The 14,482-nt window shown below is 42.7% G+C and overlaps 1 protein-coding gene across 5 annotated transcripts in view; it reads right to left on the bottom strand.

Annotated features, from left to right (window-relative positions):
- The window catches only part of LOC136866203 (uncharacterized), an 873,476-nt gene that overhangs the window by 226,351 nt on the left and 632,643 nt on the right, over nucleotides 1-14,482 (bottom strand). For all 5 annotated transcript variants that reach the window (XR_011017926.1, XM_067142959.2, XM_067142960.2 and 2 more), the window contains 2 exons: nucleotides 8,292-8,567; nucleotides 1,450-1,581 (listed from right to left, as the gene is read on the bottom strand). Coding sequence is in view for 4 of the 5 variants with exons in the window: in XM_067142959.2 (XP_066999060.2) it covers nucleotides 1,450-1,581; nucleotides 8,292-8,567 (408 nt within the window). In the remaining variant the exon portion in view is untranslated. The remainder of the gene's footprint in view (nucleotides 1-1,449; nucleotides 1,582-8,291; nucleotides 8,568-14,482) is intronic.

The following is a 14,482-nucleotide window of genomic DNA, read 5'->3' as shown; positions in this document are numbered from 1 at the left end:
CTAAACATATTGAAAAATTCCCTAACCTAATGTATTAGCCTTTCGGGAATATGCTTATAATAGATTATCATACTTATCTTTTGCAATTAGCTGCCATTCATCACGGATCCCATGTCCGCATTGTCACAGCTGCTTAGCTCATCATGCAAAGGGTGAGTGAAGGTTGACTTGGGCGTCATTAGATCAAGGGTCTAGGACCAATCAACATTAGTTTTCTTAGCGGCTATGGAATAAGCGGAACGCACACGATTCATATATATAACTCGCGATCGCGTACCGGTGTGAGATACTGGTCACTATTCAAAATGTATATTTATCTCACCCGTGGGTCTCGAGCTATCATTAATCTCGGATTTATAAAGTTATTACATCCATGATACCAAACCGAACTTGGTCTTTCAATGTATTTGAAACAATATTAGGATATAAGAATTATTCTGTGAAAGTTCTGCTTGAGTAAACAATATATTAAGTACCAACGCGCACCTAGCGGGTAACCGCTTTTAGTCAATACAAAGAACTTTCACTACTTGTGCACAACATGCAGTTCACACAAAACACTTCTGGAGAATGGGGCCGCTTCCCCCACCACAGGTGTTTAAATAAACTCACAGTCCCTTTGTGGTGGCAGATGAATCCCAGCCTAAGATTGAGGGCGGCCGGTTAACGGGCTCTAGCTTGGCCCAACAACTTTACATTCAAATGAAATTACTATGAGAGTGCACAAGTAGTCATTGTTTTCACACCGGAGTGAATGATAAATATATATGCAAGTGTTATTTAGTTTGGACCTGTGGAATCCTAGGTTGGTGGCGAAATTTGCTATGTAAATACTGAGATCCCAGTCCAGTGAAGACAAAGTTAGTCAACCTGAATTACTGTTGCAGGGTTCCCATCGTTCAAATATAACCTCCCCAGGCTCGAATCGGTTGAATTTGAAAGTTGGAGTGGGGTCAGCATGCGTAGTTACCAAGCCAACTACTCGCTTTGAATTTGAACAGCTCGCTGCTTCCTGGAAAAATACTAGGTGCGCCTTGCCAAATTCAGTGTTTAACAGACTCTCTTACTTCATACCCAGCTCCTTGCATATTATTAAATAGATAGGTCCACAGTGTTATCATTTTACACATTGAGGCATCCAGGGGATGGCTCAATATGGTGATTCTAAAAAAATTCAAGAAACAAGATTTCCAATTCCAGAGGTGCACATGGCCCTGAGGTTAATTCTACCTCCACCAAAAATGAGTACCAGGTTAATTCCTGGGGCAAAGGTTGCTGGGGATAAAGGTAACCGTTCTACCCCACCAAGTGCTGAAGTTACAGATAGTGGAAGCCTTTAACTTCCAATCCTCCAAGGGACTGCATGGTCTGTACAGAGATGACTTTGCTTTGTTGTATAATGATTTAGAGGATATACAAAAATGAATATTACCAAGCAATATGAAATACCTTTAATAAGTGGGCGTAACATCTCCCAGACAAAAAATACGTTGCAAGCCTCACGTTCATCTGGTTGATATGGATGTGCCACATGGCGCCAGTGGTAGGAGAAAACTGCTCCTCGGTGTGGGCACTGGATACCTAATACACATAGAGAGAAAAGCAGTAGTTTATCTTCTATAAATACAAACTATTAACACAGTGCATTGATTTTGTACAAGATAGAAATTCATTTACAACATAAAAATCATGTATCACAATGGTCTTACAATACCCCACAATTGACACAACTAAAAAATGCTAGAGGTAGAGGACATTTAAATGGTCTGGTTGTTTCTCTGAAGCTAAAGAAAGATTATAACTTCTTTCTCTTGATGAAGTAATACAAGTTCAAGTAGGAAAAGCAGGTAGTTACCACAGAGGTATGACAGATTCAATCTAATCACAACAATCTAATCACAATCTGCTTCCTACTGATTTAAAGCAGCTTTCTCTTATGTGAAATTTATCTTTTATATTATATGACCCCATTTGTGACTATAAGTAGCAATCTGATAGAGAAAATGTATTGATGTCATTTAAAAAAAATGGGCCTAATTTCATTCCTTAAGATAGATCATGCTAGTACCACATATGTCATACACTGACTGACAGTGACAATGCAACACCAAGGAGGAGTGGTTTGAAAGGGATGAAAGTTGGGGAAAAAACAGAGACGGCACGGACGAATAATTGACGTTTATTTCAAACCGATATGCAGGTTACACAATGCGCACGGCATCGACTCAGTAGGATGTAGGACCACCGCGAGCGGCAATGCACGCAGAAACACGTCGAGGTACAGAGTCAATAAGAGTGCGGATGGTGTCCTGAGGGATGGTTCTCCATTCTCTGTCAACCATTTGCCACAGTTGGTCGTCCGTACGAGGCTGGGGCAGAGTTTGCAAACGGCGTCCAATGAAATCCCACACGTGTTCGATTGGTGAGAGATCCGGAGAGTACGTTGGCCACGGAAGCATCTGTACACCTCGTAGAGCCTGTTGGGAGATGCGAGCAGTGTGTGGGCGGGCATTATCCTGCTGAAACAGAGCATTGGGCAGCCCCTGAAGGTACGGGAGTGCCACCGGCCGCAGCACATGCTGCACGTAGCGGTGGGCATTTAACGTGCCTTGAATACGCACTAGAGGTGACGTGGAATCATACGCAATAGCGCCCCAAACCATGATGCCGCGTTGGCTAGCGGTAGGGCGCTCCACAGTTACTGCCGGATTTGACCTTTCTCCACGCCAACGCCGCACTCGTCTGCGGTGACTATCACTGACAGAACAGAAGCGTGACTCATCGGAGAACACGACGTTCTGCCATTCCCTCATCCAAGTCGCTCTAGCCTGGCACCATGCCAGGCGTGCACGTCTATGCTGTGGAGTCAATGGTAGTCTTCTGAGCGGACGCCAGGAGTGCAGGCCTCCTTCAACCAATCGACGGGAAATTGTTCTGGTCGATATTGGAACAGCCAGGGTGTCTTGCACATGCTGAAGAATGGCGGTTGATGTGGCGTGCGGGGCTGCCACCGCTTGGCGGCGGATGCGCCGATCCTCGCGCGCTGACGTCACTCGGGCTGCGCCTGGACCCCTCGCACGTGCCACATGTCCCTGCGCCAACCATCTTCGCCACAGGCGCTGCACTGTGGACACATCCCTATGGGTATCGGCTGCAATTTGACGAAGCGACCAACCTGCCCTTCTCAGCCCGATCACCATACCCCTCGTAAAGTGTCTGTCTGCTGGAAATGCCTCCGTTGACGGCGGCCTGGCATTCTTAGCTATACACGTGTCCTGTGGCACACGACAACACGTTCTACAATGACTGTCGGCTGAGAAAACACGGTACGAAGTGGGCCATTCGCCAACGCCATGTCCCATTTATCGTTCGCTACGTGCGCAGCACAGCGGCGCATTTCACATCATGAGCAAACCTCAGTGACGTCAGTCTACCCTGCAATTGGCATAAAGTTCTGACCACTCCTTCTTGGTGTTGAATTTACTCTGTCAGTCAGCGTATGTTTTCAAAGAGATCTGAACTGACATATCTTAAAAATATCATGTAAGTCTTGAATTACAACTTTTATTCCATAAGCAATGTTGATGTAATGAGTATGATTGTAAAATCCATTTGTTAATAACATAGGTATAGCATGAATCGAGTCTTTAGTTTTGTTTATGTGTATATAGCACCTAGAATTTATAAGTTAAATAAAACCAATTGTTGGTCTAACTAGTGACTTCATTACAATTTATTTAACATATATATTATAAAGTTGTGTTGATGCTTGGTATTTAATGGGGCCTAAAATCTAGGTCATCAGCCCTATAAAGTAGCAAAATGAAAACAATTAATTTTATTTTATTTTCAGATAAAAGAAAGGAATATGGGGTTTTTCCATCCAGAATTATTAGATTTGGATCTTGCATTGCAATCCTCTTCACAGAAATGCACATGTTTAATTCATCAGTCCATAGACTGGTTTGATGCAATTCTCCATAACACCATATCCTGTGCTAACCTTTTCATTTCTACACAACTACTACATCCGACATCTGCTCTAATCTGCTTGTCATATTTGTACCTTGGTCTACCCCTCCTGTTCTTACAATCTACACTTCCCTCAAAAACCAGCATACAAGACCTGGGTGTCTTAAGATGTGTCCTATCATTCTATCTCTTCTTCTGGTCAAATTTAGCCAAATCAAACTTCTCTCACCAATTTGATGCAGTATCTCTTCATTTGTGATTCTATCTACCCATCTCACCTTCAGCATTCTTCTGTAACACCATACTATGTCACACTCCAGACGAAAGTCTTCAGAAACATCTTTCTAATTCTTATATCAATGTTCAAGGTGAACAAATTTCTTTTCTTAAGAAAGACCTTCCTTGCTTGTGCTAGTCTGCATTTTATGCCCTCCTTACTTCTACCATCATTAGTTATTTGTTACTTGGGTAAACAATACTCATATACTTCCTTCAAGACTTCATTTACAAATCTGATATTTCCTGCATCACCCGACTTTGTTCATCTGCACTCCATTACTTTTGTTTTGCACTTATTTCGACCGACCGACCAATCAATCAATACTCTGTCCTTACCATTCAGCAATTTCTCCAGATCTTTGGCACTCTCTGATAAAATAACAATATTGATATACGTACTGGAAGAAAACTTTTACCAATTTCTTGACACCTAATTTGGGAGAACAACTCAATGGTAGATATAAAGCCTCAGCTGTTAATAAATCACATCTCTCCTAAAGTTTATTCTTTTATTGGTGACTGTGACAGCTATACTATGGCTATTGCCAGCTTTGAAGTCATATTTGTAAAACTGAAAAATTAAATCTATGCTAGACACTGTCTAGATACAAGACTATAACAGCAGCACAAATCTGTAGATGACAATTTACAGGCATGAAAACTATTGGGGAAAGATTGCAATTTTAAAGCAGTATCAACAGATCAAAATGCAAATGAATACATTTACGACGCAATTATATCCAATTATCCTCTTAAATTAAACAACACCTTTTAGAAAACATTAAAATTAGATGAAGCATTTTCTCAAGCAATGGCTTTAGATATAGCCTTCAGACAATTTGAAGAATAAGGATACATCAATATGTCATCAGCCAGTACAGCTTCAGGTATGGTAACATACAAGAGGAAGGTAAGAAATCTGATGAATCACTTTCTGATGATAACATGCTTGCCATCGCGCAAAGACAAAACAAATGTTTCATCTGCAGTTTCAATGATCATATGAAAAGTGACTGTCTTGCTTTAAATACTACTTGTAATACTTACAAAAAAGAGGACACTTTGCTGAAGTATGTCAGTCTAAAAGGAAAGTTTATGATACTGTAGCTGCTGCTATATGTGAAATTAGCAAGAAACAAATAAACATATGAATACCTGGATTACTTCTAGTTAAACTTTCTGTGGGGCTTCAGTGACTTCTTTAAATAAATCTGAATAACTAGTAATGGAGTTCTGGCTAAGACCCTCAATGACACAGGAAGTACCACTAACTTCATTAACAGCTACCTTGTAAACAAATCTGAAAGGACACATGCAAATGCACAGATATCAATAGTGTCATTGGTTCTTGATTTTCATGTATGAGGCATCTCTTTACTGCACTGCACTGAAGTTGCTTTACGTTGCACCGGCACAGATAGGTCTTATGATGCGATGGGAAAGGCCTAGGAGTGGGAAGGAAACAGCTGTGGCCTTAATTAAGGTACAGCCCCAGCATGAGCTTGGTACGAAAATGGGAAACCATGGGAAAAATCTTCAAGGCTGCCAACAGTGGGGCTCCAACTCACAATCTCCCAGATGCAAGCTCACAGTTATGTGCCCCTACCGCATGGCCAACTCGCCTGGTGTACATATTTATGGTGACATCTTGCTATTTATCATGGATGACCTCTGTGCTGATATCACACTGAACTTCATTCTTTGATTGAAGTTGTTTTTCGAGGACCTCAAAGAACCCCTTTATGTCTGCAGACATGTCACACTTTCTACACCACCTGTGTCATTATTCTCTAATCTCACTCAGGACTGTCATCCTATCACTCTAAAATATTACAAACATTCTCAGGAAGACAACAAAAACAAATTGATAGAAGCTGAAATCTCTAATTTGTGACTGATGGCATAATTGAAAAGAGTGTGTCGCCTTGGAGGGTGCAAATTCTTGTTACATCGAATGCTAATCACAAGAAACGAATGGTTGTGGACTATAAAAGGTTATGATTTTCATTTCCATGTTGACGTATAACTAATATAATAGAGTTTGAGGGATGTTCCACCACTCAACACATTGTAAAATATATTAAATTTATTAAGTGAAGACGGGTTTCGACTCCCTTGGAGTCATCATCAGTTCTTGTTCAATATCAAAACAAGGGAAATCTGATAACAATCATTATTAGGGTTGCCTACATAAATCTCGATTGGTTGCCATAAGACATCATAATAAAATTATACACATAATGGCGATTGTCTAAAAACATATCAATGAGTTGTAAAACATAGTGACAAATTATGCTCACAATGACATGGAACATTTTGTACTTCAAGAAAGATCTTGGTTCTGGGTTTAAAACACTGTGGTGTGTTTGTAGAACATGGAGCAGACTGTCGGTCTTGTTACAATCAATTTGAAAATATGTGAATCAGATGAAATAAAAAACTAATGAAAAATTATATACATATGCACTGGTTGAAAATGTACACATCGACATGAAACACATATAATAATATGAAACACATGGAGCTTTAAGAATGTTCTTGGACTTGCTGGTCTTGTTACAATCTAATTAAACTAGATGAAATATATATGCATTGAAATGAAGTGCACAAAAAGAATGTTCTCCATGACAAGTTGTATATGGACAGGAAGAGGCTCATTAACAGTACCCGGGAAACTGGAACTGTACAATGATGAAGATGATGAAGACACTTCTCCGAGTGAAATGAGGTTGCTACTTGTTGCAAGTAAGTATTAATAACTGAATATTGCTGTTAACCTTTTATCATTTTTCCAGTACATGCTGGATTAAATTGAATTTTGAAATAGACAAAGAGGAAGTGTAATTTAACTGATTCTTTAAAAACTGTTTCCATTTCTGTGTGGTGCAGTTTGTAATATCAAACATGGTATAGTTGAAAGACTGACATCATCCAGCACACTGCTACAAAAGAAATTGATGAGTGTGTTGTGATAGTACAACTGCTAAAGTGAGCGATGTCTTTAATATCACATGTGTTACCACAACCTGTGTTTCCAGTTGATGGATTGCACATCTAAAAATAATATGTAAGTTATATGATAAAAAAATGTATATGTGGACAAACAAACACACAAGTGTTAATTGTAAGTGCTTCAACTCCATTCTCAATCAAGTTATTAATGGAAATGGACTGAAACTATGGAGCTTCAAAATAAGTTAGGGTCACATAGCTGCGAGCTTGCATTCGGGAGATGGTGGGTTTGAATCCAACTGTCAGCTGTCCTGAAGATGGTTTTTCCAGGGTTTCTCATTTTCACAACAGACAAATGCTGGGGCTGTACCTTAATTAAGGCCATGGCCTCAACCTTCCCAATCCTGGCCCTTTCCCATCCTTGCGTCACTGAAAATCTTCTGATGTGTTAGTGCGATGTTAAATAACTAGCAAAATAAATTCTATTCCATAAATATTTCATATTAGATTTGACATCTATTACGTCAATCGTGTAGGTATCAAGATGATCTATTTCATTCATATGATAAATTCTCTATAATTTGTTGTGCTATCCAGAGTATAAGAGACTGATATTTAAAATTATAAAGTTACATTTTCATTTGTCTATTCCTTTTTTTAAAATACAGTATTACCTTTAGTGACCAGTTTCTGTATTTTTTAAAATATCTCTAAATAATAATTTCGTGTGGCTATTTCTAGCCGAGTGCAGCCCTTGTAAGGCAGACCCTCCGATGAGGGTGGGCGGCATCTGCCATGTGTAGGTAACTGCGTGTTATTGTGATGGAGGATAGTGTTATGTGTGGTGTGTGAGTTGCAGGGATGTTGGGGACAGCACAAACACCCAGCCCCCGGGCCAATGGAATTAACCAATTAAGGTTAAAATCCCCGACCCGGCTGGGAATCGAACCCGGGACCCTCTGAACTGAAGGCCAGTACGCTGACCATTCAGCCAACGAGTCGGACTAAAATCTCTCTGGGAACCGTAGACAATTTGAATGTCTTAACTGGATCAAGATTATCACAGCTGTGCATCTGCAATACCTTACCTTTAGGCTTGCCTGTGGTTCCAGATGAATAAACAGTGTAGGCCATATCATCAAGACCCACTTCTACTGGCTCAGTTATGGGTGGATATTTACAGTTATCTTGAAGCTCATTCATCCAGTCACCTTCTATGATGAGAATGTTGTCACTTTCCAGTACACCATGCATTCGATTATAATACTGAGTCTTGGTACAAACAGCCAAAGGTTCAGCATCCTTCAGTACAGACTGCAGCAAACTCTCAGGGTAGGAAACCTCAAGTGGCATATAGGCTCCACCTACACAAAGAGATGTAAAACATTCAGACTCTTCCTATTCCAATTCGTTTTCAAGAAAACAATTTATGGCAAATATTTTTCCTCATTTGAAGTGGAAAACCAATTATGTTAGTTACATTTTATTTAGTAATGGATTTCAAGCTCAGCTCAATTTTTTTTTGAAAGGGTACTCTAATTTTCTTATCCAGTAGGGACAAGAGAGATGATAGAATGAAACATATTTTTAATTTTCCATTAATTGTAACTCATATGCCAGACAGGAAATGCATGAGAATTCTGATATTACCACATAACTAGCACATGATCAAATATATAGGTTTTTTTTTTTTTATTTCCAACTGCTTCCCTCAAAGGCCATTCGTTTTTAAGAAAATAATTTATGGCAAAAGTGTCTCATTTGAGGGCACTGCGTAGGCTACTTGGAGCTACCGGCAGTGCCAAAGCACTTTGACAGACTTTGTCTCATTACCAAAAATCAAAACACGAAATGCAAAATGCAAAATGCTGGCAACCAGGGATGAGTTAGCTGAAAAATTTATAATGTCCAATAAAGGACCATTTATATTGGTATTATAAATTTACTAATTCGGGACAAATACTTCAGGTTCTCTATGGGAATCAACATCTATATCATCTGATGGCCAGGCAAGCATCAATTTTTGGTAATGAGACAAAGTCTCTCATAGTGCATTGGCACTGTCGGTGGCTTCAAGTAGCCTATGCAGTGGCCTCCACAGGGTCTTTCATCGACCTCGCTAAAGCGGACACCCTCGGTTTCCGCAGCACCATCTCCAATTATTTTGATTGGCTGGGTGGCTCCACATCTCTAATACCAGCGCCCGCCAACCTGAATCATGCATATAGGCCGACTCCTCGTTGGATGCCAGCCTCCCTACGCTCACCCATCATGATGACCACCACCATCACCACTAACTTTGCGACCCCTGCTCCCACCTTCTCTTCTCTCTCCATCACAACTATTATGTCATTCCATCCATCGCCGATTCTATCAACCTCCCTTCCCCCGCTACTTCCTGTTGATCCACCTCGACTGTTACACATTCCTCCCTGCTACTTCACCCACCCGTCTACGTCTGTCCTGCCAACCATTACGTCACCACCACTGTCCAGCGTACCAGCAGCAGCTGCCAGTCAACATTTATCACCGTCAGCAACATCAGCCACACCTGAAGTCTTCAGTTGCGTCATCCGCGGCATAAAACCACTCATCCCGCAAACTCTGCCTTCAAGAAATACCAGAGGGCGTTCGTATTTACAATTCCACCGGTCCGACGTAGTTAATCAGTCTTCAGCTCCCCAGCGCAGCAGCCGTCAACCATCTGATCTCCAACAGAGCACTCCTTTACGGCCGTCATCATCCCGTCGAACCCTCTCGCTCACCTCCCCGTCCTAGATATCACCACTCCACATCTCGTCGCCATACCCGGCCTGATCATCCTCCCTTCCAGCATTCTATCTATGTCCATCCATTTCCTTCTTCTGCTAATATCTCCACCCCACCACCACCTACGACCCTTGAACATCTCTGACACCTCATAACTGTCCTCTATCACATCGCTTCAACACTTCACCACCTTACACTTCCACGTAACTTCCTTCTCGACACTCCTGTATAAATCTCCATCTATAGCCATCTCCCCCAGCCAAGAGGTCCCAACATAACATCTTCCCTACTCTTCACTTTGTCTCTCCCCTCTTCTTCGTCCTACACATCTCTTGCTTCTCTCACTTCACCCGGCCAGAGAGAAGGCGTAACCTTCTAGGTGGTCCGTCCCACCCTTAGGGGTGGGGAATGAAAACTTTCTCAGCCAGCCAGCCTCCACGGCAGCACAACCTACCAGGAAGATCTTTCCATTAAGGACTATGAAACTCCACAGCAGTTCCCAATATTTTTGCTCGACCGGGTGGTGCTCATCTTATCTCGCTACCTGGCTGAATAATAAAGCATATCGGCCTGACACCAAGTAGGAAGTCGGCCTCCCTAACAATGATGCCTATCTGTCTCATTCCCGATGTTGATCTGGACGTCTCTGAAGATGACATTTTCATCGACCTCCGCACATCCGGCGTTCCAGTTGACATCTACAGACTGGAGGATGGCGCAACTTCCTCAACTTCATCGCAGGTTCTAGTATAACTAGCCAATGAGGACAACCTGCGATGACTGCAAGCCTCCGGCGCAACTATTAACCATAAAACGCATGCAGTGGTGCCAACTCCTTCGTACATCCTAGCCCAGATATCCACAAACCCCTCTATTGTTCCCTTCGCCAACGTGTCTCAACCCCGGACATCACATCCCCAATCATCGCCACCCTTCTCTACAACTACAACCACCACGACCACTATAACGTCTGCCTACACCCCTTCCCAACCTCCAGTTACTACTATCACGACCTGTCACCCTTTGCCCGTAATGTCATCTTCCCTGCTAATTTCCTCAACTACTACACCCCAGCAACCCCCTACCACCTCACTGACTTCAACTTGAACTGCCACCGCTCTGCCGCTGTCACCTACACAGGACAACATCCCAGCCACCACCGCCACCACACCATCTTCGCCCCAACAGCCGCCACCATCCTTCCACGCTATGTGAAGTTGTGTTCCCCGTGGGATAGCACCGGACATCTCAGAACAGGACATCATATAGGCCCTCCAAGCAGAAGGCGTTCCAGCTCGACCCACATTCTGGATTCACAATGTCAATGGCCCCACATATAAGATACGACTCCATCTTCCCACTCCAGATGATGTCCACTGCCTCATTAGCACCAGCGCCTGAATCCATGGACATCGTTACTGAGTGGAGCCTTCTCGCTCCCCACCCTCAACAGTTCGCCACAACAACACACATCGTCGCTCCCGGCCTGGCCCTCCTCCTGTTCCATCCCCTCCCCAATTTAGTCACTTCCTCCTACCCCTTCCAACATTAGATATAATCCGCCTCTCACCACATCTCTTAATAATATCACCGCTACTCTCCACCTGCTTTTCATGCATCTTTCCCCTGGCCTCTCCTTCTAACCTTCTCCCACCGCATACACACATCTCCCATCATTTCTCACTTCGTTTACCTACCTTCCTTCTCCCTCACGTCTCCTCAACCCACTCCCATCTCTTGTCCCGAGAGATCGCGTAATCCCATAATGGACCATTTATATTGGTATTATAAATTTACTCATTCGAGACAAATATTTCAGGTTCCCTATGGGAATCAACATTTATATCATCTGATGGCCAGGTAAGCATCAAATTTTGGTAATGAGACAGTCTCTCATAGTGCATTGGCACTGCTGGTGACTTCAAACAGCCTACGCATTTGGCCTCCACGGCTCAAAGATCTCTCTACAAGTGGGCATTATCCTTTATTTTTGATCGGCCGGGGTGACTTCTGTCCCTCGCCGAGCCCAATAACGCATATCGGCTGGTGCCAAGTTGGAGGCCAGCCTTCCCCAGCCATGTATTCTCGTCTAGCCAGTGATGTTGAGCCAGGTCTCTCGGTCAAGGACATCTCTAATGAACTTCGCCCGCTCGGTGTCTTTAGTGTCACTTGTCTTTATTATGGCTCTGCTCCAGCACCAGAGGTACTTCTTCATTTTCACTCTGCCAGTGCCTACACTTCCATCCAAGCTACCAGAGTGGTTATTAATCGCAGACTTCATTGAGTGTCATCTACCCCAACGTACATCAAAGCTCAAGAACCTGCTCCGCCTGCCGTCAGAACACCTCCTCCATATTTATTACCTCCCCTTTCTTTGTCTTCCTGTTTCACAACTAATACCATCACCGCCACCTCTGCCCCCACCTCTCCCACCATTTCGCTTACCGTACCTGTTCCTACTACAACTACCACTACCACAACTACTTCTGCACATCTCACTCCCATTACTACCACCACTACATCCCACCCTTCTCCCCTCCTGACCTCTCTTCCTCTCCCTCCAGTCTCCGATCAGACAAGTCATCAGCAAACGACTCAACTACCATCCGCCGAGGGACCTTCTACTGATTCTCCTGAGACTGTGGGACATCCACCTCCATCACCACCGCCATCTGATCATCCGTCTACTTACGGCTGTGTCCTCCATGGTACGGATCCCAGCATAGCGCCTGACGTCATTACACGTGACCTTCGCCAGGCAGGAATACCTGTAAGGAGAGCATCTCGCATCTATAATACCGGCGGCCCTACATTTCTGGTGAGACTTCAAATGTTGACACTCGCCGACATCCAGCGCCTCATCGACCACGGAATCCACCTTTACGGCCGCTATGATGGGGTTGAAACTTCTGATTCTTCTCCACAACAGTCGCACTGTCCTCCCTCACCAAGCAGTTGTCCCCGGTCTGTTCCACCTTCACAATCCCCTCGGCCCACATCTTCGCTTTTCTTCAGCCCCCATCCCCCCACCACCCAACTACTTTATGCCCCCATTACCTCTCCCAGACCCTTTTCACCTTCTCCTCACTTCCCTCGTCAACTTCTCTTCATTTTACCACCTCCTAGCTCTCCACTTTCTCCCTAACACCTTTATGTAAAGCTCCGTAAAGCCCATTATGTATTTTAATTAGATACAAAATGCTATGGCTGAAGAAGTCTTAAATAAGACAAAATATGTATGGGTACAAAAGAAAGTATAACACCCGTAGCAGCGTGGCGAGAAGCAGATGTTCCAATTGACATCTGGTAAATTCAGATCACCCACTACAATCAAGTTCCTTTCCATATCGTTTCCTACATAGCTTATCAAATAATTCTGAATCAGCATCAGGGCTACCCATTCCCGGTTTGTACACTCCAAAGATATCAAGCTGCCTATTACTTTTAGAGATGATTATTACATCTAGAATTTCATGTTTGTCATCTTTAACTTTTTTGTAGCTTCCTACCATTTCTATCGTATCTCTACGATACACACTCCAGTGATATAGATGTTGATTTCCATTGGGAACATGAAATATTTGTCCCGAATGAGTAAATTTATAATAATAATAATATAAATGGTCCGTTAATGGACATTATAAATTTTTCAGCTAACTCATTCCTGGTTGTCAGCATTTTGCCCCAGTGTGCTAGGTTGGGCACATCAGTTGGTAAATAGCACACCCACCAAGATGCATGGCTAGTGCATACCATGGAGGCATCGCCGTCATCTCGTCTTAAAGTTTCATTCCCCACCCTGAAAGGCTGGGGCAGGCCACCTAGAGGGTAACGCCCTCTCTCTGGCCGGGAGAGGTGACGGGGTTGTAAAGAAGTGTGGGAAGAAGGAGAGAGTAAATGGCTGTGAAAATAAGGAAAGGTGCAGGAGATTAAATGACCTCTTGGCTAAGACGTGCAGAAGAGATTGGTCTTGAGAAGAGATATAATGTTGTAATGTTAGACAGTAATAATTATGTATTTTAATTAGATACGAGATGCTATGGCTGAAGAAGTCTTAAATAAGATGGAATATGTACCAAAGAATGTATAACATATTTTAACATTGAATGTGTTTTCATTTGTGAAGTGTACTGAATGGGTGGACCATTAAACCTAATACTAGTTCTTAATTAAGCTGTATCAATACGGACCTATATGATGAAGTTTGTAAATTGTAACAAAAGTGGTATGTTCCAAGTTGTCAGTGGAGAGATGGCATGGAATGACATTAGTAGACAAATGAGTTTGAGTGGTGTCTTTAAAAGTAGGAAAAATCACAATATGAAGATACAGTTGGAATTCAAGAGGACAAATTGGGGCAAATATTTGTTTATAAGAAGGGAAGTTAGGGAATGGAATAACTTATCAAGGGAGATGTTCAATAAAGCTCCAATTCCTTTGCAATCATTTAAGAAAAGGCTAGAAAAACAACAGATAGGAAATCTGCCACCTGGGCGACTGTTCTAAATGC

This window comes from Anabrus simplex, chromosome 3, assembly GCF_040414725.1.
Source record: "Anabrus simplex isolate iqAnaSimp1 chromosome 3, ASM4041472v1, whole genome shotgun sequence".
NCBI classification, from domain to species: domain Eukaryota; kingdom Metazoa; phylum Arthropoda; class Insecta; order Orthoptera; family Tettigoniidae; genus Anabrus; species Anabrus simplex.
Note: the sequence above shows the minus strand (reverse complement) of the source record. Positions and strands in the feature narration are given on the sequence as shown.